At 38.8% G+C, this 26,592-nt stretch overlaps 1 protein-coding gene across 2 annotated transcripts in view; it reads right to left on the reverse strand.

The window, feature by feature from the left end:
• Positions 1 to 2,586: 2,586 nt before the first annotated feature.
• Ccdc141 (coiled-coil domain containing 141) overlaps positions 2,587 to 26,592 on the reverse strand; it is a 160,737-nt gene continuing 136,731 nt past the window's right edge. Inside the window, exons 18-24 of one of the 2 annotated variants that reach the window (XM_040745675.1) lie at positions 21,440 to 21,580; positions 20,128 to 20,322; positions 17,912 to 18,095; positions 15,187 to 15,299; positions 11,469 to 11,579; positions 6,749 to 7,581; positions 2,587 to 4,407 (exon numbers count right to left, since the gene is read on the reverse strand). In XM_040745675.1, the coding sequence (XP_040601609.1) occupies positions 4,137 to 4,407; positions 6,749 to 7,581; positions 11,469 to 11,579; positions 15,187 to 15,299; positions 17,912 to 18,095; positions 20,128 to 20,322; positions 21,440 to 21,580 (1,848 nt within the window). In that variant the 3' untranslated portion in view covers positions 2,587 to 4,136. Of the gene's footprint in view, positions 4,408 to 6,748; positions 7,582 to 11,468; positions 11,583 to 15,186; positions 15,300 to 17,911; positions 18,096 to 20,127; positions 20,323 to 21,439; positions 21,581 to 26,592 lie in introns of both variants that reach the window. The other variant, XM_013122082.3, reaches the window with a different exon arrangement.

Consider the following 26,592-nt stretch of genomic DNA (forward strand, 5'->3'; position numbering starts at 1 on the left):
TAACATCCCAGTGTCCTGTAAGGAGAGGTTCAATTTTGTTTCAAGTAACTTATTTCACGGTCACACTTGAAACCCTGGTGGACAACAGGAATGTCAAAATCCCCAGAGGATCATTTTTAGTAAAGAATTTCCTCTGATAAAGGCAAATTTAAAGTGGAACAAGACCTAGTATTCTTGCCTTCCTTCATTTGGAATTCAAACACTCTATGGTTTGTAGTTTTTGTTGTTTCTACGTTTATGAGTATGTATGAACTACTAACTTCAAATAAGACTTATTCACGGTGGATTACTGAACTCTTACCACACTTGCCACATCGACCATCTATGGAGGATTCAAAGGAAGGATAGACACCCTACTTTAGACTGTTTGGATTCAGTTACTGTGAATCCAAATCCTACCCATCTCCCCAAGTAGACTTAGTGGTGATTAATCCCTTACTGCATCTGCTTTAAAATGTCAACAGGTTTGGGGATGCAACTCAGTGGTTGAGTGCTTATCTATCCCAAAAGGAACTTGGGTTTGATCCCAACACCACATTCACCAAGGAAAGGGAGATGACCACAGTACTCTTATCCCCTGTTCACTATTGTTTTGACCCTAGAAGCCATCTTCTATCTTTGTGTTTAAATTCTCAACCAGGGTCTAGTTTCCAGTTTATAGATTCCCCATAGAAATCTCATACATCAAGGAGGATTGTTTCTGGAAGACTCATGGCTACAGTCTAGATATCACTGGATCTGTCCATAAAATAGAATGACCATTTTTCTTTATATCCCCCCACATCTCTAAAGAGATTTAAGAAAAATAAATCTGGGTTTATTTCTGTTTACTTCTGATAACCTTTCATCTGGAACATCCTCCTTAAGCATGATAGGTCTGTCATGCACCCTGCTGACAGGAACCTCAGTCTATTGAGATACTCAGATGAGTGGTTCTTATGCTGTATATCTAGGTGAGTGACACAGGCCAGGTGCTGACAGTGCACATGGCAGGAATGTCTACCCTGGACTGGGTAGGTCGAAGGCTTCCTAGTGTCTTGTGGATGGGGGTGGGCAGTAATGAAGCCATGGGAAGACAGGGGAGAATGTAACAAAAGAATTTCAGCAAAGAAGCGCCTAGGAGAAGAAGAGTGCAACAAAATAACAAGCTGGTAGGAAATGTCGCTTTGAGAAGGAAGAGAGGAGAGTGGAAAAAATGGAGCTTCAGATGTTAAGCTAGGCAGTGACAGACCTGCATACTGCATGAGGGAAATCACACAGCAATCTACCTGAAGTTATGATCTTCAAATACTTTACATGTTGCCAAGTATCCAGCAACTCAAATTAAGGGTTCCTGTAGTAAATGTATTTGGGAACTAAGTGTGTAAAGCTATCACCCAATGTTGATACATCTTTTTGTTGGAATATTGGAACTGCACACCATGATTTTTACCCTTATCAGCAACTCCAATCTCACATCTCTGAATTCCTTTGAAGTGGTAAGCATACACATATCATTTTTCTCTTTCACTACACTTTAATCTTCTTCTTGGAAATATCTTTATATTACTTGTCATAATATTTTCTAGCAGGAAATACATATAAACTATGTATTTATATTAAAAGTAATTCAAGCCTCACTTGAATTTTCTCACGTTTTATTTTAATTCTTTGAGTTTCATGCATGTATATAATGAGTTTCCACCATTTTCATGCCCTCTGTCTTCCTCTTCTGCTAAAACCCTTCTTTCCAACAAGTTCCTCTGTTATTTTCACTTTTTTTTTTGCGTGTGGCCCACCAAGTTTACCTAGGAGTGCTTGCCGACGTATGGGTGGGAGGCTATTTACTGGAACATGGCAAGTTATCAGTGGCTAAATTTAAGCCTGACATTTCAATATCCACCTTTATAATGGGAACTCTTCAGTAAAGATAGAGTCCATCAGAAAGGAGGCTGATACTTAAGATTTTTGAATTAAAACATGGTTAGAAGAACAGTCTCATGGCTAACGCATAATTCTTCACTGATGCATGAATAGTCCACTCATTCCTTGGATGTATGAGATATATACAAAGCTGTTAGAACTATACCTTGACTATCCACATAGTGATTTTTCTCTAATATATAGGCTCAACTTATGCATGCATACATACATACATACATACATACATACATACATACATACATACAAATGTTCATCCTGGGGGATTTTCCATGCTATATTGGGTCATATATCATGATGAACGTCTATATCACTTGGCTCCCTGAAGGAAGGACATTAACTGAAGTGAAACAGGTAAAGAGAGCTTGCACTTCCCATGCTCTAGCAATCTTCAAGCATAACTGCAACTGGGGTGATGACATTGGAACAAATACCTCATCAAATTAATAAGCACTACAAAGTGTGATGGAACGGAACTTGTTACTTGCTTGCCTCCTTTGGGCATGGGCAGATTTTATTGTTTAGCTTCCACATAGGCCAGAACAGTTAGGTAAGATATGAAAAATCTTCAAGTTGGACAAAATAAGAGTGAAAAGTTTGAGGTCCCCAAGATGTTCTGTATACATAAGATTTTAAAAGTTTTTCTGTAAAAACTTGAAAGAAAACAGTTTTAATTTTTTAATTAAACTGAATATGCAACACACAAAAATAGGCCAGCTTTTTACTTGACATTTCTCATCTTCCACAACATTCAGTAGCTTTTTTAATACAACATTGATTATATTATATTTAAATATTTTGATTATTTGTAGACAGTCTTCTAGCAAGGTATTTAACTTCTCCCCATCATCAAAAAATCTGTAATAAATTACTCTTTCAATTTAAGATTTTACCTTAGCAAGACAGACACAGTTTAAAATATAAAAACAAATGCCTCACTTCCTTTTCAAAGGAAGCAAAAAAGATGATCTTCCATTCTGAATAATGCATTTCCAAAAGCCATATAACATTCTTCAACATTACAGTGATAATTGCACAAGAAGGCTAGATTAGTCTTCTTCTGTCTTACCCAGAGTCCCCTAAAATGTCTTAATGATATCCTCCTGAAGTTAACATCAAGTCTTTGAAAAGGATGTAGATGTAAGAGGTTAGAAAGGAATTTAAACTCTAATTCATAGAACATCAGTCTCACCCTCCCCCAAGGGAGTAGTTGGGAATTACATATTAACAGTGCTCTTTTCATTTAATATTCCAAAAGATCAGCATTGACAGGGGATTAATGGGCAATGAGCAGCAAGATGGCAAATCACACCAAGCATTATAATGAGTCTTCATTGAACACTTTTCCACAGGCCAGATCACCACAGGACATGAAATAAAGACTCAGTTGTCAAGAGGTAGATGAGCTCCCTTTCCACACGGGAAAGTGAGGCACTGAGATGCCTTGCAGTTGGCTACACAAGTGTTCAGCAGCAGCAGCAGCAGCAGCAGCAGAGGCAGGAGGAACCGACTACAGTTATGCACACAAGGGCTAATGCAGAGCAGTGGAAGGACAAGGAGACCCTTGGTCCCCTCCTGTAGCCTGTGATCAATCTCGACCCAATGGCATACAGAGCTAATAGAAAGGTTGAAACTCCATTTTAACACTGATGGGCATGTGTGGTCTCCAACATCAAGCCCAAGAGAGCAACAGAGGGAATGGTAGTGACTTCCGCAGACTCAGGAATGTTGAGTGTGTTGACACAACATTGAATGTATTTCGGTAAACAAGACCAAGACATGAGAAGCACGATTAAAGGAGAGCTAATGCAGTATTGAAAATCACAACTTCAGTTTGATGTAACTCCCTACAAAGACATATTTATGAACACAGTTAAAAAGAAATTATCGAACATTTAGATTTGAAAATTAGATCGCATATCTATGCTGATGTGAGCACTCACATGTCTTTAAACAAGGAATCAGCCTATTACATGGAATATTTCTCTTCCTGGAGTACAAAATCTATTATTATACACTGGACATAATTTTCAGTGTTCCCCAAATACATTAAACAATAGAGAAAATGCAATTATTTCACCTAGCAGTGATATTAGTCAACAAACAAGGTGTCCAGACTGGAGATAAATTGGTGGGGGATGCTTTGTGTGATGTGGAGAAAATAAGCAACCATAATGTCCTTTAGGCTCATAAAGGTGTCCGTTGATGCCAACACCTCACTGCTGTGCAAGTAGCCAGTACACTAGTGACACACAGACATAGATGACACACAGCACAACCCAGTTTATCCTTGTGATTGGTGGCTCCAGGTTGCTTGTCACATGGAGGATGGCTTTGGAAGACAGGGTGCCACTAGAGTTTTGGGCTTGAGCCATATAGAGGCCAGCGTCTGCCTCACATACCTTCGGAATGAACACCGAATGCTTTGTGTCCTTGTGCAAAACCTGCAAGTGTCCATCTGCACACAATTTCTGGCCCTTCTTGAACCTAAAGCAGAGAGTCAGTTTTAAGTCAGGATCACTTCTTGATTCTATCATTTTCAAGTTCTCATACCTATTCCAATCAGGCCCATCCCCAATGCAATATTCTTCATTAGTAACAGAAATCATCTAGCTATAGTAGATGCCAATGAGACTGTCTATCAACCTGTAGCCACAAAATTATATTGATTGACTCAGATGGTGTTTTTGAAAGTTCTACGATAACAATTAACAGGATATTATAGATGAAAATTCATACATCCCCACATTTTTTAAAACACACACATATACACACACACACACCATCTAGTCAAACTGGGACATCATTTGCTTGTGGCAACAGTTATTTGAGTGTGACATGGCACACGCATATCCAGCCTGGTTCACCCTATCTGCAGCTTGTAGCAACAGCTGTGACTCTGCTTGGCCTCTGTACAGAAGTGACACTCATCTGTCCATTGTGTTCACATAGCGGAGGCCCCCCAGCAGGCCAAAGGCACAATGTCAAAGAAGGGGATTCACACCACTCCCACTGGAAGGAGCTCATGTTATTTGGGAATTAAGTTAATTAGAAGATGATGACTCCTCATTATAAAAGGCATTTGTGACATTACCTCTTGTCTATAAATGACCTATTCCTAAAATTTCTCTCTGAACATGAATGAACACTTACCTGGATCATTTTAGGCAGCAAACAATTTACTTCTCATGTTCCACATGTGTCTTTATAAACACTTTCTTCCATATAGGGACTGATGAGAAATGCAAGTCAATTTACTACGTGTGTGTCTGTACATGGGATGCATGTGTGTGGAGACCACATGCTCGTGTCAGGTGTCTTCCTTTACCACACTGAGTGTTAATGCCTGAGTCAGGGTCTCCCCACATGAGCTCATGGATTCAGTTACTGTATCCACCACCCCAGGGCTGAGATCTCTGGTGCTCTTCTATGAGCTTTTACTATGAGACTGGGTCCTCATACTTGGTCCAGCTCCTAGACTCAGTTTCTGTCCACACTGCCTAAGTGAGGCTTTTGCATCTCCAGAGTGTCCTGAGAGTGCACAGCCCCGACAGCCTGCCAGGAGTTCAGAGGCCCACCTCCTCTAGAGCTGATGGGAAAATGGCTTTCCGTTTTTGTAACTTATAATAGTTCTTCAATAATACATACGTTGCCACAATTCTTCAGCCATATGTACTAGCCCTAATGAAGCTGCTTGTTTGTGCAGAGAAAAATAAGAAACACCTCAGACGGCATCTTTCTTGGGGGTGAACTAATATTTAATTATGAAATAAATATCTGGTGAATTCATAAATACAAAAGTTTTAAAGTGTGAAAAACATGCAATTGTAAAAACAACAAAACAAAAAAGTGCTAATTTCTGCACTCACATGTGTGCAGACTCTCTTACTATTTGAGCACCAAAGTTTTCTCCTAAATTCTGTATGAAGCTGGATTACCAGTCAAGTACCATCAGTGGGGCATGCAAAAAAACAAAACAAAACAAAACAACAAATCTTACTGAAAACTCCTGATAAGTAAAATACAGTACACTTAGCCTATAAATATAAACTCATTGTCACTTGTTAGTTTGTTCTCAAATGCATCTGTTTGAGGATGGAAATTTTGTGAAGGTTTAAAAGTAATTCCCCACAGAAAATGCTAGAACAGCTTTGCTACTCATGGCAAGTGATTTAGAACCTTGAGGTTACAGTTTACTTTTACCAAGACAAAAAGGCAACGACGTGTCCAGAGTGAGGTCACATTTTTCACAGCTTAATTAATACATCACTTTTCAAAAATGAGTTTATTATCAGCCACCTGGAGTAACTGTAAAAGAAGTAGCTCACCTTTCATACTAAAGATATATATATATATATATGAACCTTAGCAAAACAAATATGACAAAGGTGGCACCCGTGATTCCGTTCGAAAGATTAAATGAATGAATGAAGGAAAAATAAAAAAACCTATTAGGCTTTTTTAATTGCCTGAAGGATCTTAAACTAAGAAAATGCCATATCAATGTAGAACCAGACAATAGGGGTGATATTTCAAGACCTGATTATTAGAAATGAGGAATGTTAAATGGAAAGAAACCAAACAGAATCAATGTCCATGCTTTGGAAGACTGTTAAATCATTATTTCACATGGCTGCTTTTCCCCCTAAGGGTATTAAAAGACTTAGTTAAATGAAAGTTGAGATGTGATGTGAGATCAAATCATGCAGAGTTGAGTGTGTCGGGAGGGTTAGTCAGCCAGCACTAAACCTTTAGGTTAGTCCACACTTTACAAGAACTCTTGGCAGTCATTATTTCTGTCTATGGTTTGTCATTATAGGCTACCCACCATGTCAGTGTAGGCTCTGGGAATCCTGTTACTTCGACTTCCAAAGTCACTGGGGAACCTTCCGTGACAGTTACATTGGACAGCAGCCTGGAGAAATGAGGCGCCTGGCCAGCTAGGCTGACCACACTGTTCTCTGCAGATGAGACTTTCCTGTCTCCTTGGGGACCCGCATGCCTCCTGCTGGTGTCTGACTGAGAGCCCAGGCCAAGGAATACATCAGGGGAGTCATGCAGCCTGTCTTGGGTTTTAGTGACATTAGAATCAGCATGCACTTTCTCCTGGGTTTCTAGCGAGCTCTCCTGAGCCTGGGAGCCTTGCTGTAAAGCTCTGTCGTGCACTTCATGAGGCATGCTTGTAGGACATTTCACACTGGTGTGTAATTTGGAACTCATCTCTACTGATCCTTCAGGGGTTAATGAGGAGTCAGCTTGGAATTGTGTGTAGGGCCTCTCAAAGTGACTTGTAAATGTGTCTTTCTTACTATGGCACCCATCAGCAAAAGCAGTGGGTGGTGGAAGAAGAGATTCCTGGGGCTTGCCTAGAGCACCAGTCCCTGTGTGTGTCCCGTAGCCACTGATGTGGAGGACCATGGCTGAAGAGCTGGCAAGTTCTTCTACCTCCATGGTGGATGGTGCCAGAGGGGACTCGGGGCTCCTTGGCAGTGGAGGCAAGGAGATGTCATCAGATGAGATACACTCGGATTCTTCTCCAGACAGCATGTCTTCCAGTAGGGTCAGACGCTGGGCACTGCCCTCTTTGTCAGGAGAGGACTGCCTCAAGTCTTCGGGAAGTTCATCTTCCTGTGTTCCATTGATGCCCAAGGTATCTGTTCCCTTCAAAGGAGGAGAGCCAAACTTTCATTAGTTGGGCACACTTCTTTTCCCAGCTTCCCACTACAGTGATGGCCAGCCAGTACAGGATGAAAATCTATGGTGCATCAAGGCTTAAGATGGCACACTGAACTTCAAATGTCTGTTTGTGAACAATCCCACACTCCCATGGCCAAAACGCCCTTGAGTGAAATGAGATGCTCTTAACAGACATGGGTAAAATTCTCTCATGATCAAATACTTACTCAGTTCCTCTTTCTTTTCAGTTATTTTAAGGAAGATACCAAGAGTGTGTTTATCAAACAAATGATCTCCTGAAAGCATAGTAAATTCTGCCTATGACAGTAACCAAGAATTACCCACAGAGGAATGATCTCAGCAAATAAAATACAGTATGCTTTGTATAAATGTTCCTTTCTGACAAAATCCACTTGGCTCTTGGCCCTTCTGCTTTTGTGATCAACCTGGAACTGGGCAGGCAGGTTTCGAGTCACTGTAAAACGTTACAATCGCCACTTTCAAAGCTCACTGAGGTATAGTTTTCTAAATCTATATAGTTCTCACTTGTGAAAAAAGATTTAAGCATTCACAGTTACTGACCATCTTTTCTAATTTTCCCAGCATGAAATTCATCTTTCTACAAGACACTTGCATCATTTTGATGATTTCTGGAAAAATAGGTGGGAAATTCTGCTTTGATTTGCTAAACGGAATTCTGTTTCCAAGTTTGCTTCTCTTATACCTTTCACTATACTCTTTGTTTTGTTGCTAATTCTCTTTTCCCACCATTTACTCAGATGTATTCAGCTATTGGAGTTTTTCATTTGTTTGTTTTGGTGTCTACGTGGTATGCATATATTTATATATGTGTATAAACTCACTTGTGTGCATGTGTGTATGGAGGTCAGATGTCCATACTGGGTACCTTCCTCAATTGTTGCTATTATTATTATTATTATTATTATTATTATTATTTGACACTTGCAGTTCACCAGTTCCAGACTAGCTGGCCAACAAGCCTTAATGCTCCTCCTGTATTAACAGGCACACACTGGTACTCAGCTTTTTTACATGGTTAGGAATCTGAATGGATCCTCACGATGGAGTGGCAAAGACTTTCCTGACTCAACCATTTTTCCCAGCTCCCTGCTTTTAGTTTTTTAATCTTCTCTGTGTACTTTTTCCTCTAAAGATCTCTAGGCATTTATATATCTAATGACAAACTGACTTTTAATTAATTCTACACCAATACCCTGGTTCATATGTCTGGCATGACTGCTGAACTTTAATTTGCACAGCTTGGCACAATAACTTGGATTTACGGTCATTGCCTGTGGGTAGGGCCAGTTCTCGAATGGAATATAATCATATTGTAGACCCATCGACCTAAGTGAGTAGAATCGATCCTTAAAGTAAATTGCATAGGGAGAAGTACACATTGCACATTTAAAGGAATACCATACACTTTACATTCCAAAATATCTTTCACAATACAGTAGGTGTTCTTACCTTAGGGAGAATAAGATTTGGTGGGATTAGTGGGAAGCAAATAAAGATATTAGGCATATGGTTTTCTGTATAAAGGGTATTTGGGAGGAAGATCCATGGAAGGTTCATGGGTAGATAAGAGGGGACCTAAGACCTTTGGACACTTGGCATGACATGAGAAAGGAAGAGAGCAGAAAAGTAAAGAGAACACTTAGCTCTTCTGAGTTTCTAAAGGCATCTGTCTCTACAGTGTCTAACACCTGGGCCACAATCTGATGGGAAGAACCAGGGGCTGTCCTCCCAGTCTATAAGAGTGCTCCACTGAACTGCCTGGAAGAGAGACACCTTCATCCTGTTGTTTATTAATCCTCATGGAAACAGCTGGCTGGACAAGGAGGAAAGGTTCAGCATGGGCACCCAAACCACTCACGTTTATGGTCTAGTTCCCTGGAAAGTCCTTGGTCTTGTAGAAGAGGTATTTTCTGAAACTCAAACTGAGCAGGCTGTCTGCCTGCTTCTGGTACTAGTTTCTGGTATCATGGAGGGAAATATATTTAATCTCTCTTTGCCTCAGTTTCCTCAATTGTACCACAGGATCTGACCAGATGACTGTTAAATCTCCCCCTGTACTAAATTCTATACCTCTAAATCCTAGTGCACAAAGCCTCATCATCTACCAAATAGTTTCATGACTTTAGGCAAGTCTTTTAATACTCTGTGCTGCCATTTAACCTTAGGAGTTCTCAGATATTGCTATGGATTTAGCTTCAGCACCCAGCCTGGGGATGAAACGCCAGCACTAATCTGTTAGCAGTGCTGCGTACATTGCATCATGGGATCGTCTAATGCCATCTGTCACATCTGGGGTCAGGATAAATGAGAAGCACTTTACTATCTCTAGGAGAAAGCTCCTGTGATAAACATCTTCTCATAATCATTCACTAGAACTGTCCTTTCCCAACTCAGATAATTTTCTGAGGACGATTCAGTGCATAAGGGTATCAGGACTGAATACGGTGATTCCAGGCATCTACTTGGGACTTTCTGTTTTCTGCCCACTGGAAGTTTTGGGGATTCATTATACCTGACCTATATGCAAACAGTAGAGACAGTGAGAGTCTAAGGGTGACTGAGCTGCTTGAAAATGAAAATGAAGATTACCACTGCACTTTCATTATGCTGTCTGTACCGGCTGCAGCAAGCTGGGTAGGAAGTGACGTCAATGGGAATTCCTGCCAGCTATAATTGTGGACCTTCACTTGCATTGTAAATGACTGCTGATCTAGTTAGCCTCTCTTTTAATTTATTTAAAAATAACAGTTACTCGTTACTTGTATTTGTTTTATTTGAAGACATTTGTTTCTAATAAGAATACATAGAAGCATGATAAAAACTTTTTACTAGGCATAAAATAAACCATGTGTATGGTTGCTTTAACAGCAAAGATTTTTGCTTCTGAGTCTTTATTAAAAACACAGAATTAAAAAGTAATGTTATTATGCCAGGTCAAAAATGTTTAAAATCATGGATTTTATTTTTGAGACAGGGTTTCTGCGTGTAGCATTGGAGCCTGTCCTGGAACTTACTTTGTAGAACAGACTGGCCTTGGACACACAGAGATCTGCCTGCCTCTGCCTCCCAAATGCTGAGATTAAAGTCATGTGCCACCACACCTGGTTAAATTCATATATTTTATAATGTGGTTTATCTAATACTATTCTTCATTATTCCAATCAGTTGTCATTGTACTAATCTAGCAGCTAGCACAAATTTGCATGGATGGCCCAGAAGGATGTGGCAACTTAACAAGACTTTTGAAAGCGTGATAGATTTGTATCTGTGAGTATTTGTAGTCCTTGTCACTTGTTCTAATTTACAGGTATATGACAAAAGGTTGAAGCATTTGTCTAAGTAGCATTTATATTTCAGCTGGATTCAGTGTCTTAGTGCAGATGCCTAGAAATGTCATGTGTAGTTAGTGTATGGGAAGAAGATACTACCTATTTTTATGTGTTAATGTTTCCTAATGGGTAGTGTAAAACAATTTTTAAAAATCTATATTTACTCTAAAAAGTAAATAACATGAAATAAGATTGACTAAAAGGATAATGGGGATGGTAGCAAGAGATAGGAGAGTAGAACTAGCCTAGGCTAACATGGTGTTTTCAGGAATTCTCATGCTTCTTTTGTGAAATTCTATGGCTTCAGGATTTAGTAGAGCAGACACAAAAAGAAACAGGAGAATGACCAAGCTGGAATGATAGGGATGAGAAAATTCATATTGAGTTTATATTGGAAGACTTGATTTGATGGGTAAGACAGATCTATCTTTTAAATGAATAGTAACAAATCTCAAAGGCAAAGTAACACACAGCTGAAGCTAAAACATTTTACTACCTTACCTCACTTTTTTCGTTGAAAGGTGTCTGCTCACTCCTCATTGGTTCCTTTAGTAGGTCAATGCAATTATCATGGAAAGCTTCCAATTCTGGGTTCATCTTTGGAACATCTCCCTGCTGTAAAAAGCAAGTTTAGTGAGAGCTTGAGCCAGGAAAGTTGAAGAACTAATCCTATATGCTAACCACTTGGAAAAACACCATAAGCCAATAGCAACCTTTCCGTAAATGCATCCCACAGGAGACCAATGTTCTCCTTCAAGCTCACAGCTCTCCTCTTGCCTCATCCCTTTAGTAAAGCTCATTGCCAGTAAAGCCAATTGTTCAAAGGCCCTGCAGAGAATGAAGTGACTATTAGCAATAGTATACTCCTGAATGAACATCTCTGGAGATGGGAAAAACTGCGTAGGACAGTTTGAGCCGTTAGAGGGCTGAAGAGCATCAGTGAGGAAGAAATTATGCGGTCTCAGGAGAATGAGGAGGAGAGCAAGAGAATCCACACAAGCAGACTTGAAAAGAGGAAGGAAAGAGAAAAGTTGGGAACACAGGCTGTCCCCTGTGACTGTTACTTGTTCCTGAATTTTATGGGAGTCAGTAGATTGCTTTTGGCAAGATTGCCATTTTTACTACGTTGATCCTACCTATCCAAGAGCATGGGAGATCTTTCCATTTTCTGCTATCTTCTTTAATTTCTTTCTTTAAAGACTCAAAGTTCTTGCGATACAGGTCTTTCACTTGTTTGGTTAGCATTACCCCAAGGTATGTTATGTTGTTTGTGGCTATTTTACAGGGCGATGTTTCTCTGATTTCTTTCTCAGCCCTTTTGCTTTATTCACAGAGGTAGTGGGGCTTTACATACTGGCAGGGAGGCAGCATGAGGGCCAAGATTTTGTGATGAGGAATCAAGGAACAGGTGCTCCAAGTGACAGAATACATGATTTTAAAGTGGTGGTTATATTATAGTAGAAGATTGTTGCACATGGAATGTGGCAATGGATGGTTATAGATGCAGGCATACTCTCCAAAGTGCACATTGCACTGGCTCAGAGAATTTGGGGAGAACCTGTTGGGGGAAAACTCAGCTTTGAATCTCAACTCTAAAATGAAACTGGTTCATATTACTGGGTGAGCCACTTGGCACTAATACACACTTGAAATCTATACCACAATGGCAGCTGTTGTGGAAAGAATTCTAGATGTTAAATTAGATATTACTTCAAATTCCAGGCTGATTACTAGTAACTGTGGAGACCCGGGACAGCATCTCTACCCTCTTTGGACCCATATCTTCCTTCTGGAACAAGGCAAACACAACCCACAATGGTGTAGACTTTAATCCCAGCACTAGGAAAGCAGAGACACTTGGGTCTCTGGGAGTTTGAAGTCAGCTTAATCCACATAGTGAGTTCCAAAGCAGCCAAGGGTCACATAGTGAGACAGACTATTTCATGAGCAAATAAACAAAACACCCAAACCAAAAAACTAACAAACAACAGAGGTCATATATCCATCTCAAGGGTCCTTGAAAATCACTGGAGTTGATATGCATACAAGCCTTTTTCGAATATCAAATCTCTATACAAATGGAATCACTTTTTATCACTAGTCTATGCTTTGTAGGAGTCTGTGCATCCTCTTTATAATAGCTCCCTTTAAGAAGGAATGGGACCCCCAGAAATATATTAGTGAAGTTGCAGAAGGGACCTGAGAGACCATTTGCCCTTGTACCTCATAAGTTTGGAATGAGGTGACTATGAGGAAGCAGGAACTCCCTGGGTGTCAAACCACCATAGTCTTGATTTCAGACTTACCGACCTCTGGAACTTCAAGAAACAAATTTCTGCTGCTTAAATGCCACCAGGTTTATATTGTTTAATGTAGCAGCTGAAACAGACTAGGATGGGTGAGAAAGATCACAAGAGTTATGGGAGACTAGCAAGGGAGAAGCAAGGAAGATTTGTGTGAGAAACGGGTATTTCTATTTAAATATGGGTGTTGATAAAGGGTCATGTGTTTGAAGTACAGGTCTAGCAGCAGAAACACTAAGTAATGTGAGACAGGAACTTGCACGGAATGCAGAAGCACAGGTCACAAAGCCATGGACAGGTCTCCTCGTGAAGGGTTTTGAATATGGAAGGACATGAGTACAGCCATATTTAGGAAGGGGAAATAAACCCAGTAGAGAATCAAGGAACTCATAAGTAGGATAAAAAAGAATCTAAATGGCAGACTGAAAATGCAAGAGGGAGTAAAATTCTAACTGAAGGGAGTCTTTAAGATGTGAAGAATGAGAAGACAGAGGCAGGCTATGAGAGCAGCTCTTTCAAGAACAGAGCCATGGAATAAAAGATGGGAAGGAATATCATTTGGAAAGACAAGGTTTCATTCAGCTGAAGATGAACAATATAAAAGTTGGCATTGTGGTTGGTGGCAAGCAGAGTCAGAGAAAGGGGATTTGTCAGCCTACACATGAAAGCAACGGAGAAGCAGACCCCCAGGGAGGGAAGTAGAGGTGGGTGCTAACAAGGATAATGCAAGATGTATGACTCACTCATACCTTACTAGTGGCTTCACAGTTGTAAAATAATTATAAAAGGTCAGTTGGTTTATATATTCGAATCGTTAGTACTTTCTATTCATTTATTCATTTTTTGCTTTAAAGAATTTATATGTAAATAATAGAAAAACATTACAAAAGAATGAAAAGCACAAGCACAAGTATGTTCACCATAGTGTGGTATAAAATGACAGAAAGAAAATAAGTTGAAAAATCTAAATGTTTTAAAAGAAAGACAAAGGTAACTTGGTTGTATAACTACTGAATTAAAAATTCCCTCAGACTGTCTAAATTGAATAAACACTCAAATTTATGACATGGAATATCATAAGAATATTTGCCCTGAAATAGATATATTTCTACCTGAACTACAAGTTCACCTACAGGCACGAACACAGCAATGATTAACACATGGGATATTTTCACAGTCAAGCCTCTGGACCACTGTGGCTTCCATTTAGGAGGCTAGAAAGTCACATGGGGATTAAACCATTTACTCAACTTGTAACCCAACGATATTCCAAGGCAACTGAGTTGTGATCTGGAGCCTGTGCAATTAGTGATATCCTAAACCACTCTATGTAATTTGTAAAATCAGCATCAACCAAAACATTTTTAAGCATGACAATGTATTTTTCCTTTCATTGGTTTTTGTCTATGATAGCGATCATAAGCATTTACCCCATTTTACCTATCATTTCATTTTAATTACATGAAGGTTACCTTAATACTTCCATAATGTTAAATGTTCAATGAATATAATACCTAATTATTAGTGTTATTTTCTTTGGTGCCATCATCTGAAGTAAGAAAAACTATTACATCTATTATTTATGAATATAAACATAAGATTCCTAAATACAAATGTTGCTTTGGTTTTAACGGCACACATTTATCCTCTAGGATATGATCCATGGAAATGTAAATGAGACACCTTAATTGAATTTAGCCCTCATTCCCAGCAACATTTTTCTCTGCAGTGATGGGAAAGAAACAGGGTTAATTATCACAAACCCTCAGATAATTATGTTGGAATGCTGTGGAACAAATGTGCACATTATGTCTCTTGAGAATTTGTATTAGAACATCTCTGCACCAAAAGACATTTGATTAACACATTTTTATTTATATCACTTGATAATGCATATTCTAGAAAGAATAAATTACCTTCAGTTTTTCTTTAAGCTCCATGAGAGACCCACATAATTCAGTAATAGATTCAAGAATCTCCTTGTGTCTTGTGACAGTCTTCTCAGTATATTTCTTCCCTTCTTCTAAACCTGGGAAAGAGCAGAGGCACTTTACAGAATGAGATAGAACATTTGCCACTGGTTTACATCTGATGAGAGGTTAGAGTCCAGAAGAACTCAGGCAACTCAACAGGCACACACCCCCACCCTGAATCGAACGTAAAAAGCAGCAATAGCTGGAAACACACATTTCTTAAAAGAAGATGCTCATGCTGGTCTATGGATGTAGCCCAATGGCCAAGGTTCACTTGGTATATTTGAGGTTGTATCCTAGTTTTCTTCAGTTTTTTCATCTGCTGTTGTGATAAAATACTGAGCAAAAGCATCCTAAGGAGCAAGGGTTTATTTCAGCTTATAGTTTACAATCCATCATTAAGGGAAGTCAAGGCAGAACTTGGAGGCAGGAAATAAATTAGAAACCATGGAGGAATGTTGCCCACAGGCTGGGTTGCTCAGCTTGATCAGTTACCTTTCTTATACAACTCAGGCTCCCCTACTCAGGGGTGACACTACTCATGCATAACTTGTCTCTCTCACACCAATCAGAAATCAATAAAATGCCCCCATAGACACACCTACAGGCAAATACAATGGAGAAAATTACTACTGAGATTCCCTATTGCCAAGTATGTTTAGGTTTGTGTCAAACTGAACAAAACTAACCATGACAGGCCCTAAATTCAACCCATAACACCAGTCATAGGAGGTAAAAGTTACACACATAACAAGGCAAACATGTGCTATGCAGTGACTTCTAGGCCTAGACCTTGTTTCTTGCCTGTAGGGGTGGTACCATACTTGCTTTCTACATAAACCCTTGGGACAGCTTCTGATGCATAGGAGGCACTCACAGTTAGTTTTTGAGATAAATTTATTTGTGTTAAAAATTTGGATCCTGATTGGATGTGCAGGTAAAAGCACTTGCTTTCAAGACTGGAGACCCAAGATAGAACACTGACATCTACATGGTGGAGGCGGAGAACTCACTCCCACAGGTTCAGGGATCAGTAATGCTTTTGTCATCTGCAAGGCTTTATTTCTTATTCCTAAAGTAATTGTGTAATGCAGCCTAAAAGATGGATAACTTCTTGGAGGGGCGAGTAAGTTAAGGTGTCTACTGCCAAACCTGATGACCTGAGTTTGATTCCCAGGACTCACTTGGTAGAAGGAAGGACGTGATTCTGCGATTTGTCCTCTGACCTCTAGATGTGTGCTATGGTCTGTGTAGTCTACATATATCACACACTCTTCATACACACACAGGCACAAAATAAATAAGTAAAATAATTTAAAAGGCGTGTAGGTTCCATGCTAAATGTGTGGAAATGCATAAAAATCCATATTTGTGATCATAATGTTCAACTACTCTCTGATTCCTGCAGCAGTTAGTGAGCCCTCAGTACATGCTATGATGCTAAGACGACAGGTGAGATTTCTAGGATAATTCACTAGAGTATAACTAATACAAATATCAGTTACTAATAAGGGCCAGAGCAGTCAACAAGTCAGGACCCAGAACTCTGCAAGGTTGTAGAAGAATGTGACTTGATGGGATCTTTGTGAGTACTTACTATGTCTTGGCATTGAACAGGCACTGTAATACAGCATATTATATTCTCCCTTTACCCACCAGCACATAAAACAGACAAAGAAGTGTCTAAACTATCATATGGAAAGCAAAATCAAGACAGAAATCCACAGTGCTTAGGTGCCCTAAGACTTCCTTTTTAACATGCTTAGATAGTAACCACCCACGACAAGAGAGACACCTATCACTTTTCATTAGCTTCCCAGCTGATATTTTAGTGTTCTTGCTATTTTTACTATTTTCCTTGAAAAATAATAAACAATTTATTCTCAAGGGTTTCCTATTAGGCATTCAGTGTACTCTATGTTGCTAAGCATTTTGTGTCTGTCTGGGAGCCGGGATGCTATAGACTGAATGTCTGCCTGGAACAGCCTGAGGCAGCCAGAGGCCACTTTCTGAATGACCTACTAATGTCTTTCTCTAGGCTGCCTTTGCCTGGTCACTGGCCATTTCCTGTGTCTATCAGGATCACATCAGAGAAGTCACAGAACTGCTCTCTCAGGGCCTCGAGCATTGTCAGTCAGGGACTTCTTGTAAGAAAAAGTGCTTGGCTTCTTCCACTCTTTCCTCACCATGGAGGAGAAGAAATCAGCTGTGAAGTGACAGAGTGAGAAGAAGATGAGGAAGAGTTTGCCAGTTGTGTCTCAAATCTGCAAATCAGACTTTCATGGAAACAAGAGGTTGATGACCTTTATGGTAAGATCTGTGCCAGCTAGCACTGGATCTTCTCACACTTAAGGAGTCACTCTAGTGGATATTATACTCTTTGTCTATAGAATGTGGTTCCGGTTTCATTGCCCTGGAGAAGAATGGCAAGGATGGAATGCAAAGTGCGCAGGGAAGGAGGCTGATACAAGAGAGTTAGACCCAGGCTTCCTCTCCTGCTGTGGGAAGTCCTGCCCTCTATTCCCTTCTGCTTACTTTTGCTGCATGTGAATGCATCTTGAGACTTTTTCAGAATAGGTGGGGATAGTGAGGGCCTTGATCTCCTTTCTGCTTGATTAGGTTCAGTATTGACTTGTTAAGTAGCAATCACTATCAAATGAGAACTCACCATATAAGCGCTGAGCAAGGTCGATGACCTCCTGAATCCTTTCTTCTTGCTGAGGCACTGAAGGAGTGATAAACTTGTTGAACTGCCTGTGGAGGATTTCCACAGCTTCCTTTGTTTGGCACTCCATGGAATACTTCCCAACTCTTACAACTGTGGCACTTGCATCCTCATACCAAAAGTTACACTATATCCAAATGAAAGGAATCACAAATTAAAGAGATGTGTTCTGAAGTTCTTCATATTTGATCAATGAATGACATTTCGGTTTTTGATTTCCTCAAACTTGTCCATATAGCCTTAAACTTTCCAAGTCATATTAAAGAAAGCATCAGCACATAGTCATATACCTTTTCACTTAGAGACCCAATATGGCATTTTGAAAGAAAATGGCCCCCAAAGGGAGTGGCATTACTAGGAGATGGGACCTTGTTGAAGTAGGAATGGCCTTGTTGGAGGAAATGTGTCACTATGGGAGTGGGTTTTCAGGTCTCTTTTGCTCAAGTTTCCCTCAGTATGACACGGAGACACTTCCTGCTGCCTGCAAGATGTAGGACTCTCGGCTACGTCTTTAGTACCATGTCTGCCTGCATGCAACCATATTCCACCATGATGATAATGGACTGAACCTCTGAAACTTTAAGTGAGTCATCCCAATTAAATGGTTTCCTTTATAATAGTTGCCATGGTCACGGTGTCTCTTTACAGCAATAGAAATCCTAACTAAGACACCCAAGGCACAAATTTTTAAAGCATAATTAAAGAAATATACATTAATACAATTAGAAAGCAAAAGTGGGGAAATAACTTTGATTCTTGTGCCTTAGATTTGTCTAAAACATAATTCCTAAAGCAATGTTGTATGACTTTTAAGAGCAAGAAGCAAAAGCATTTAGATACTAAAAGGTACTCAAACATTGGTTGGATAATACTCAAAATCCAGTATAATCAACAAATACTACTAATAAATCCATAAGTAAATTTTTTCTTAGTAATATTATAATGATACATTTTCATTTCAGAATGAAATTTTGAGTGTAAATTCACGGAAAAGAATTCTACCTTCATAAAATAGAACTAGTCATTATTTCGAAGCACAGTAGAGGTATGAAACAATTTTTCACTAAAAATAAATAACTATGACAGGAGGAATGTCTGTCCCAGGCCAAATGCATTTGTGCTAAGTAAAAACATAGCAAAACAGGACTCTGTGACAAGCTGTTTTCATCATCATGTATCAAAGAATAATCAGCTGCTTCACAATGTGATATTAAGTCCAAACACTACATGGTATTAGCAGGACAGAAAGATATTTTCAGATATTTCAGAGTAACAGGCAACAAAGGACAGTCAAAACCCTCAGGTGTGATTTCTCTGATATAAAATATGAGGCTATGGTTTGACCTTGTTAAACCTCATGTGTTTTAGGTGGACTACAACTATCCCCTTGCCAGTAACCAAGGTTACAGCCAGTAATGAAGTACATGGGATATCCCATTATCAGGTTATTTTGAAATGTTATCAAGTGGTGTGAAATAAATATAATACTTAAGAGTTGAAACAGATTTCCAGCAGTGATTATAACATTTGAGTTGAAGTTATGAAGAAATGGAAACCCTTATGGTATTGGGAGAAGTAAATTAATCAAAGTTTCCTGAAGAGCAACTAGATGATGCAGAAAAACAAAATCCTTGTGGCTGCCTTTCATTCCCTTTGACCTGGTGGTTCAACTTTTGGGAATTAACCTAAAAGCAATAATGAAAAGGAGCATGACCAGGGCTTTCATGGCAGCTATAACTAACACAGCATTGGAGCAATGGGCAAGTGGTTAAGAGCATTGGTTGCCTTTCCAAAGGTTCTGAGTTTGATCCCCAGGACCCACATGACAAGTCGAAACTGTCTGTAACTCCAATCCTAGAGGGATTGAACACCTGCTTCTGTTCTTCACAGGCACTGCATATATATGGTGCAGAGACATACATGCAGATAAAACACCCACATGCATAAAATAAAAATAAAGATTAATAAATAATTTTTAGAATAGCATTTTAAAAGAAGCAGGATAGTGTTTTACTACAGAGTCTAAACTGTACTTGAACTTGCGATCTTTTGCTTCTGCCTCCAACTACTGAGATTAAAGAGTTCTCCACCATGCTCCGGACAATACATATTTTGAGTAACATTGCAGAAATAATATAATTACAATAAGAAGAAAATACCTCTTCTATTACTTCCTGGAGATGTTCAGTCAGGTCCAAATTCATCTTGTAGTCTGTCACAACTTTGTCAAAGTCATTCACATGCTTTTGCAAATCCTCCATGGCTTCCAAAAGGATGTTAACTTTGTTACTTGGATAACTTAAGAATGAATCAGAAGTTTTACTATTAACTTTTTCCATTTTCTTCCTTAAAGCCTGTGTGGGGGGGTGGTAAAGGTTTTTAAAAGGTAATTATATTCTTACTTATGATGCTAGTGGTAAACAGAGTAACAGACAAACTGGTTGCTTCTATCATTCTGATATCTTAAAATTATAATCACTGTAAATGTACTTTGGAAAGAATAGGTTTTCACCAAGATATTTTATTCAGTCAGTATTTGCAAATATACAGAAAATGTAGAAATAATATAAGATATACATATATAATAAGGAGCTCTGGAATCTATGATGGACATTCTGGACATGTGTGAGAACAGAAAGGAAAAAAGGCAGAGGGCACTCAAAGCACATAGGTACACATACATGAGCATGCGCTGGGCAAGCATGGCAACGCATTGGCCTTGTGTGTTTATCAGAAACTATTCCAGCGCTCCTCATCACATTGGTCTCAACACGCATCATTGGTGCTAGGTTAAGTGATGGGGCCAGAAACTTTGCTGTGCTGTTGCTACAGGCACCCAAACATGCTGATGTGCTGATGATAGCGCTGGTGATGACCAAGCACAAGGGTCTTGAATGATTTCAGAATAAACTGTGAGTATCCTTAGACATGGTTCTAGCCTGGCTTAAATAATATTCAACATTTGCATGTACTGAAATAAAACATGGTACCCCAAAAGTACACACATTTCTTCTGTTTTCATGTGTCCATTGGGAATGATTTAAAACTTAAAAAATGAGTAAGATAAAAGCTCACAGAATGAATTGTTTTCTGGGTAGAACTCTGCCACAAGTTACTCAGTGAAATCTTCCCTGTAAGTTAGTCCATTTAAAATCAACATCATATTACTTTATACCAAACAAATAGCTAAAACATTTTCAGGAAAACCAACTCTGGATTATAAAGGATCAAGTTATTGTTTTTAAAGAAGAAAACTAGATAAATCAAATTCTATTTATTTCATTCAAGAAGTCAAATATTATAAAAATAGAAAGCTACCCATTCCATCTCAATTCTGTTAAAAAAAAAGAGTAATGCCTGGATTGCAAAGATTTTGCATGAATTACAGTAACCACACACACACACACACACACACACACACACACACACACACACACGTCCATGCACACACATACATAATTTTCTTATTACCTGAATTTTTTCAGCATACATATCAACTTGTTGGATTTGATATTGAAGAGTCTTTAGGTTTCGAGATTTTTCATTTTTCTTGGAGTAATTAAACTTCAGATTGTTGAATTTCTTTTTTATATCTTTGAATGACTCTTTGAGCTACAGTTTAATAAAAAATAGTTATAATTTCCTTACAATTAGAAGACTATATTCATTGTTGTGAATAAAACTATCTAAACATTTCCAAATATTCATCATTTTAAATCTGTCTTTTGAATAATTTCAATCAAAACTGAATCTCCTACCTGGATATTTGTCCTTTAATAAAAGTGCTTTCTGACAAATTATTTTAAACTCAGTATGGTCACAGATTATCCCATTGGTTGCCAAACAAGAAAGTATCTAACATCTTGAACATAAACTTTTGCTAACTCAAATTGTCTTATTTGTATTTATTTTGTATAAAATTTGACACTCATTCCATTTTCTGCATGCTAGTGTTGTTCTATATTTTTCCATATACTGGAACTCTCTCATATTCATTATGTATAAAATTATTAAGGCTCCAAGGAGCTAGTCATGATGAAGATGTCAATGAGGGTTTGACTTTTAAAATTGCCAGTACCGTATCTCAGATTTAGTGAGAAAGGAGTTTTATTTGTCCAGTTCAAGTTATTTCCATGAGCAAGTTTTACTTTTTGGATGGAGAACATGAACTTTGAAAATACAAACAGATGAAAAATACAAAGTAAGAGTCATTGCCACCAAGGGCAATGCTGACTTTTGTATAGACAGGGCATATTATGATGGTCTTACAAACAGTTCATCTTTACCATAAGATTCTAAGCAAGCAACCTGGGACTTTTACATTCTGCTTTCTGTTGCTTCTACATATTCATGAAGGCTAAGTGTACTTCTAGGCAACTCTCACTTCATATTATCAGCAAAGGGGAGCACAAAGGAAACATAAAACCTAAGATAATATGGGAGCTTTCACAACAACAAAGAATCATGTCATGGTTGATAAATCTGAGCGATGGAAAGAAAAGTTAGAAATACATTAAATTTTTTTCAATAATAGCAAACAAATACCTGAGAGTATATAAATGCTGAGCACATGCTACATCTTAGACTCAAAATATAGAAAAAATATCTGCCCTAGAAAATGCATGCTTTCTCAAAATGTTACTCCAAACTTTCCATATTGTGGAAATAAAACATTGTCTTTATCTTTAACTTTTCTTGAAACTCTACAAGGCCCTGGCAGACCTGATTTTGTAGAAATTATTATACTTACGCTTTATTGCATATGAAGTACTTATACTCAACCAACATTGGTTTTTTTTACATAGAAAATGACATTGTTGAATATTAGTTTTAAGGTACATACAAAACCAAGAACAGTGACCATAAAACCACTTTACTTGATAAACCAACAAAGTCCAGAAACAGTGGAAAGTGCTGTAACTTCAAATTTGGAAAATGACTTCTATAACAGGAGACCACAAAATATTTAAATATCCTATTAAGCTGGTATGTTTATGAAATAGTCGTTAAATATTTACATTCTGAGATACTTGATATTTTAATGTACATGTGTTAATTCTAGCAGAAAGGGATAACTGAGGTACATTTTATGATACTAGAATATTTAAAAAAGTATATCCTGAGTAATTAATAGGAAACTGAGGTAGGCTCTTTTTATATCCCTAAATTGCAATCTGCAACTATAAGTTAATAAATACCCTATCTGAGGCAACCAGAGATGGTTATTTAAAAATTCCTTCAATGACAAGTTAGCTGTATAGATATTCTGTTCGAGATGATTACAAACATGTGCTGATGGAGAGTGCGTTGGTTGAACTCTAAGGCATATGGACTAAATACCACTGAGCAGCACACAAAGGGGTTAAGATGGCCAGAGTAATGTTGCAGTATTTACCACAATTAACAACCAAATTATTCAAGGTACGAGAGTGCATGCCTATAGTCCCAGGGTTCAGGATGCTGAAGAAGGGGGATCATAAAGTCAAAGACAGCCCAGATCATACAGTGAGAACCTGTGTCAAAAAAAAAGGTTGGGGAAATGGTTTAGTGGATTAAGTGCTTGATGTAAAAGTGTGAGAACCTGAGTTTAGATCCCACAAACCACGTAAAGCCAAACATGGCAGCATGTGCCTGTGATCTCAGTGCTCTTAAAGGTAAGATGGGAGGCAGAGAAAAGAATTCCCAGGAGCTCATGGGCCAGCTAGCCTGCAAAGACAGCCCAGGAGACTGTTTCAAACTAAGTAGAAGGAGTGTCCTCTGGCTGCCACACATACAATGTCGTATTTCAGCACCTGAACTCACATACACAAACATGTACTCATGTACACATCATGCACACACAAAATGCAATTAAATAAGGTAAAGTAATAAAATAAGCATTACAGAAGAAATAAAGGTATACAGTCACTGGCAGTTATGCACCTTACTCTGTTTATTGGAACATGGTATTATAGACTTCAGTCTAGAGGAAAGAAGAGAGGTTCTGCCATCACCTTGATAGCCAAAGGGTTTTATTGCTTCTTCAACAGGAAGGTCTAACATTTATTTGAAAGCTGTCTGAGGAATACAGAAAGACAGCCCTAACACTTTCGCTCTAAACCATAAGCTTTCTCGTTTACTCTGGTTTTAAAAACACTAGCTTTGTAACTGGTGAGAATGACTTCATTTCTGTGTCAGCATGCATGCATTTCCACTGAAGATAATTTAGAAGGCCAAAGAATGTTCGTGACGCTATGGTATGTGAAATGTGATAGCTTCGTTCTGACACACAAGCTCTCTCCACAGAGGTGCTGGCACTGTTCTTATTTGGTTACACTGGAAATCTCAGTCAAAGTCTAAGCTCTTGCCACTTTCCTAATGCAAATTCAAGACTACCGAACACACAGAGAGAAGGGAGCATGGGTGAACTGCCTCTATCATTAACAAATATAGCCACACTTCATTGTTCTAACCTGCACATTCCAGTATGAAAACTTAATCTAATCCCCACGTAACTTGGCATCATAGTTTTAAAGGAACAGAGTGCTATGGTCACTGACCTGGGGTATCGTTGTCCATGCAGCTGTTTCTAACTTTAGTGAGCTTGTCAACAATGGGAAACGGCGGAGATGGTTAAGACAACTGCCCAGCTTGAGCATAGAAGCAGACACACACACACACACCCCAGCAGCATGGGGACAAAAATCGTTTATTCAATAGAAATCTTTAAATGCTGTTTTTCACATTGGTAAAATGTATGCATCAAGGATATAAGGATCTTTTTCCAGTGAGCCATTTTATTCTTCTCTCCTTGTACATGTACAGCTCTCTGTGTATGCATATGGAGTAAGTGGACTAAACTGACATGGCTACACTTAGAAACAGACACTAAAATTTAAAAGCAGGTCTTTTTTTTGAAATGACAAAAATTATCCTTGTCATAATTTTCCCAGTGAGTGGTAAGTCTCCTTTCAGTGCTAGGAATGAGAGAACTTCTGTGGAAACAGAAGAATAAGAGGCTCCAGGCCGGCCAGGCTAGCTTGCTATTCTTAGTCTTGACTAAGCCGGTTGAGGCCCCTTTCACAGGAATGTATTATGTGTAAGTCTGGTGCTGGCAAGACCAACTGGCGCGAGGGACATGGGCTATTTAAAACCAAGGCAATGGAATCGCAAAGAAAATCTTGCATTAGAACGATGGCATACTTCTGGCCACCCCCCGCCCCAATTCCAAAATGAGCAGTCAATTTTCATTTGTCTAGCATTCACTTCACAAGGGCCACGCCTTATCCAGTTTGCCCATTCCAGATGAGAGAGCTATCTGAGGTTCATTTTCCATAACTGAAGGCCGTAATGCATCTCTGGGAGATGCCTGAATTTGAAACGAAGATATCCAAAGACTCAAAATCTATCCTGATTTTACTGCAAATATTAGTGTAGGGCATTGAGTCTCAGTGCTGGAAAGATTTCTGGAGAGATCTTTTGGGCTTTCTCCCAATTTGGTAGCCACAGCTTCCTCAGCTTCAGGCCTCATAGCAACAGGAAGTGGGACAAATTGAAAAGCAAAGACCTGTTCCAAACCGCAGGCAGCAGTCAGTCTCAGCAATAAACATGATCCTGAATATATAGCATCTTCATGATGAATTTAATGCATTTTATTTGTTCTCTTTGGGGTATGCTAACTATAATTTTAAATGTGAGCTGCCCATACTCTCCAGAAAGTCCTGCAGGGTATTTTACAGATATCAAATACAAGTTAAATTTTTGAACCTTCAATGATGATCATTTTCTGAACAAATTGTATTTTTTTCCTTTCCCCTTATACATGCCACCCAAATGCAGCTGGGTCAGGGCCTGCTGAGCAGACAGCTATGGCTGTGAAGTGTTGTGTGGGTTTTCATTGTCTCGGTACTCTTAAGTCTTCTGTGGACATTTTCAGTGTTACAGCCTGGCTCATGTTAGCCATGTTAAACGCATTTGTTGTGTGAAGACAATTTAATATTTTTTTAAAATAACAAGTATGAATTACAAATCTGAACAATGAATATTGTCTGTATTTTTTCCACAGTGATGCCCCACAGGGTGGATTGTTTTCTATGCAAACTTTTCTGTGCTCTTTCCTGCCATACTGGCTGTGCATGCTCATTCTGTCATGGGAGAAGTGCCAACAATGTTGGGTAGTTTCCCTCATAGTGCATATGTGCTTATAAAGGTACTGTTCCTCGGTGATAATCTACAGCTCCTTATTACTTTCTGTGTCTAGCTCTCAGACAGCAAATCCATCTATATTGACCACAGATTTTGATGGGTTAGTGCCTGGCATATGGAATGCATATGCTAAATCCTTTCCTTCTTAACCTCCAATAGGAAAGATGTTGCTATCCTAGAGGAGACTTTCCAGGGTAAGGTGACATAATTGCCTGGAAGCTTCTGTATGGAACACTTATTTTGAAAAAATGGATGCCAGCCTGATTCTGTCATCGCTATTCTTCCCAGAAAAGTAATTGTTTGTGACACAAAATATGAGCCGTGAAGATATAAATCCCCCACTGTCATCATGTAAACATAAGTGTTATTTTTTTTTGGTCAGCTTGCACAAAGGAAACATGTTTCTTACTAACATACTACCCTTCTAAACATAGCTATAA

Source organism: Mesocricetus auratus, unplaced genomic scaffold (genome assembly GCF_017639785.1).
Source record: "Mesocricetus auratus isolate SY011 unplaced genomic scaffold, BCM_Maur_2.0 Super-Scaffold_100004, whole genome shotgun sequence".
NCBI lineage: Eukaryota > Metazoa > Chordata > Mammalia > Rodentia > Cricetidae > Mesocricetus > Mesocricetus auratus.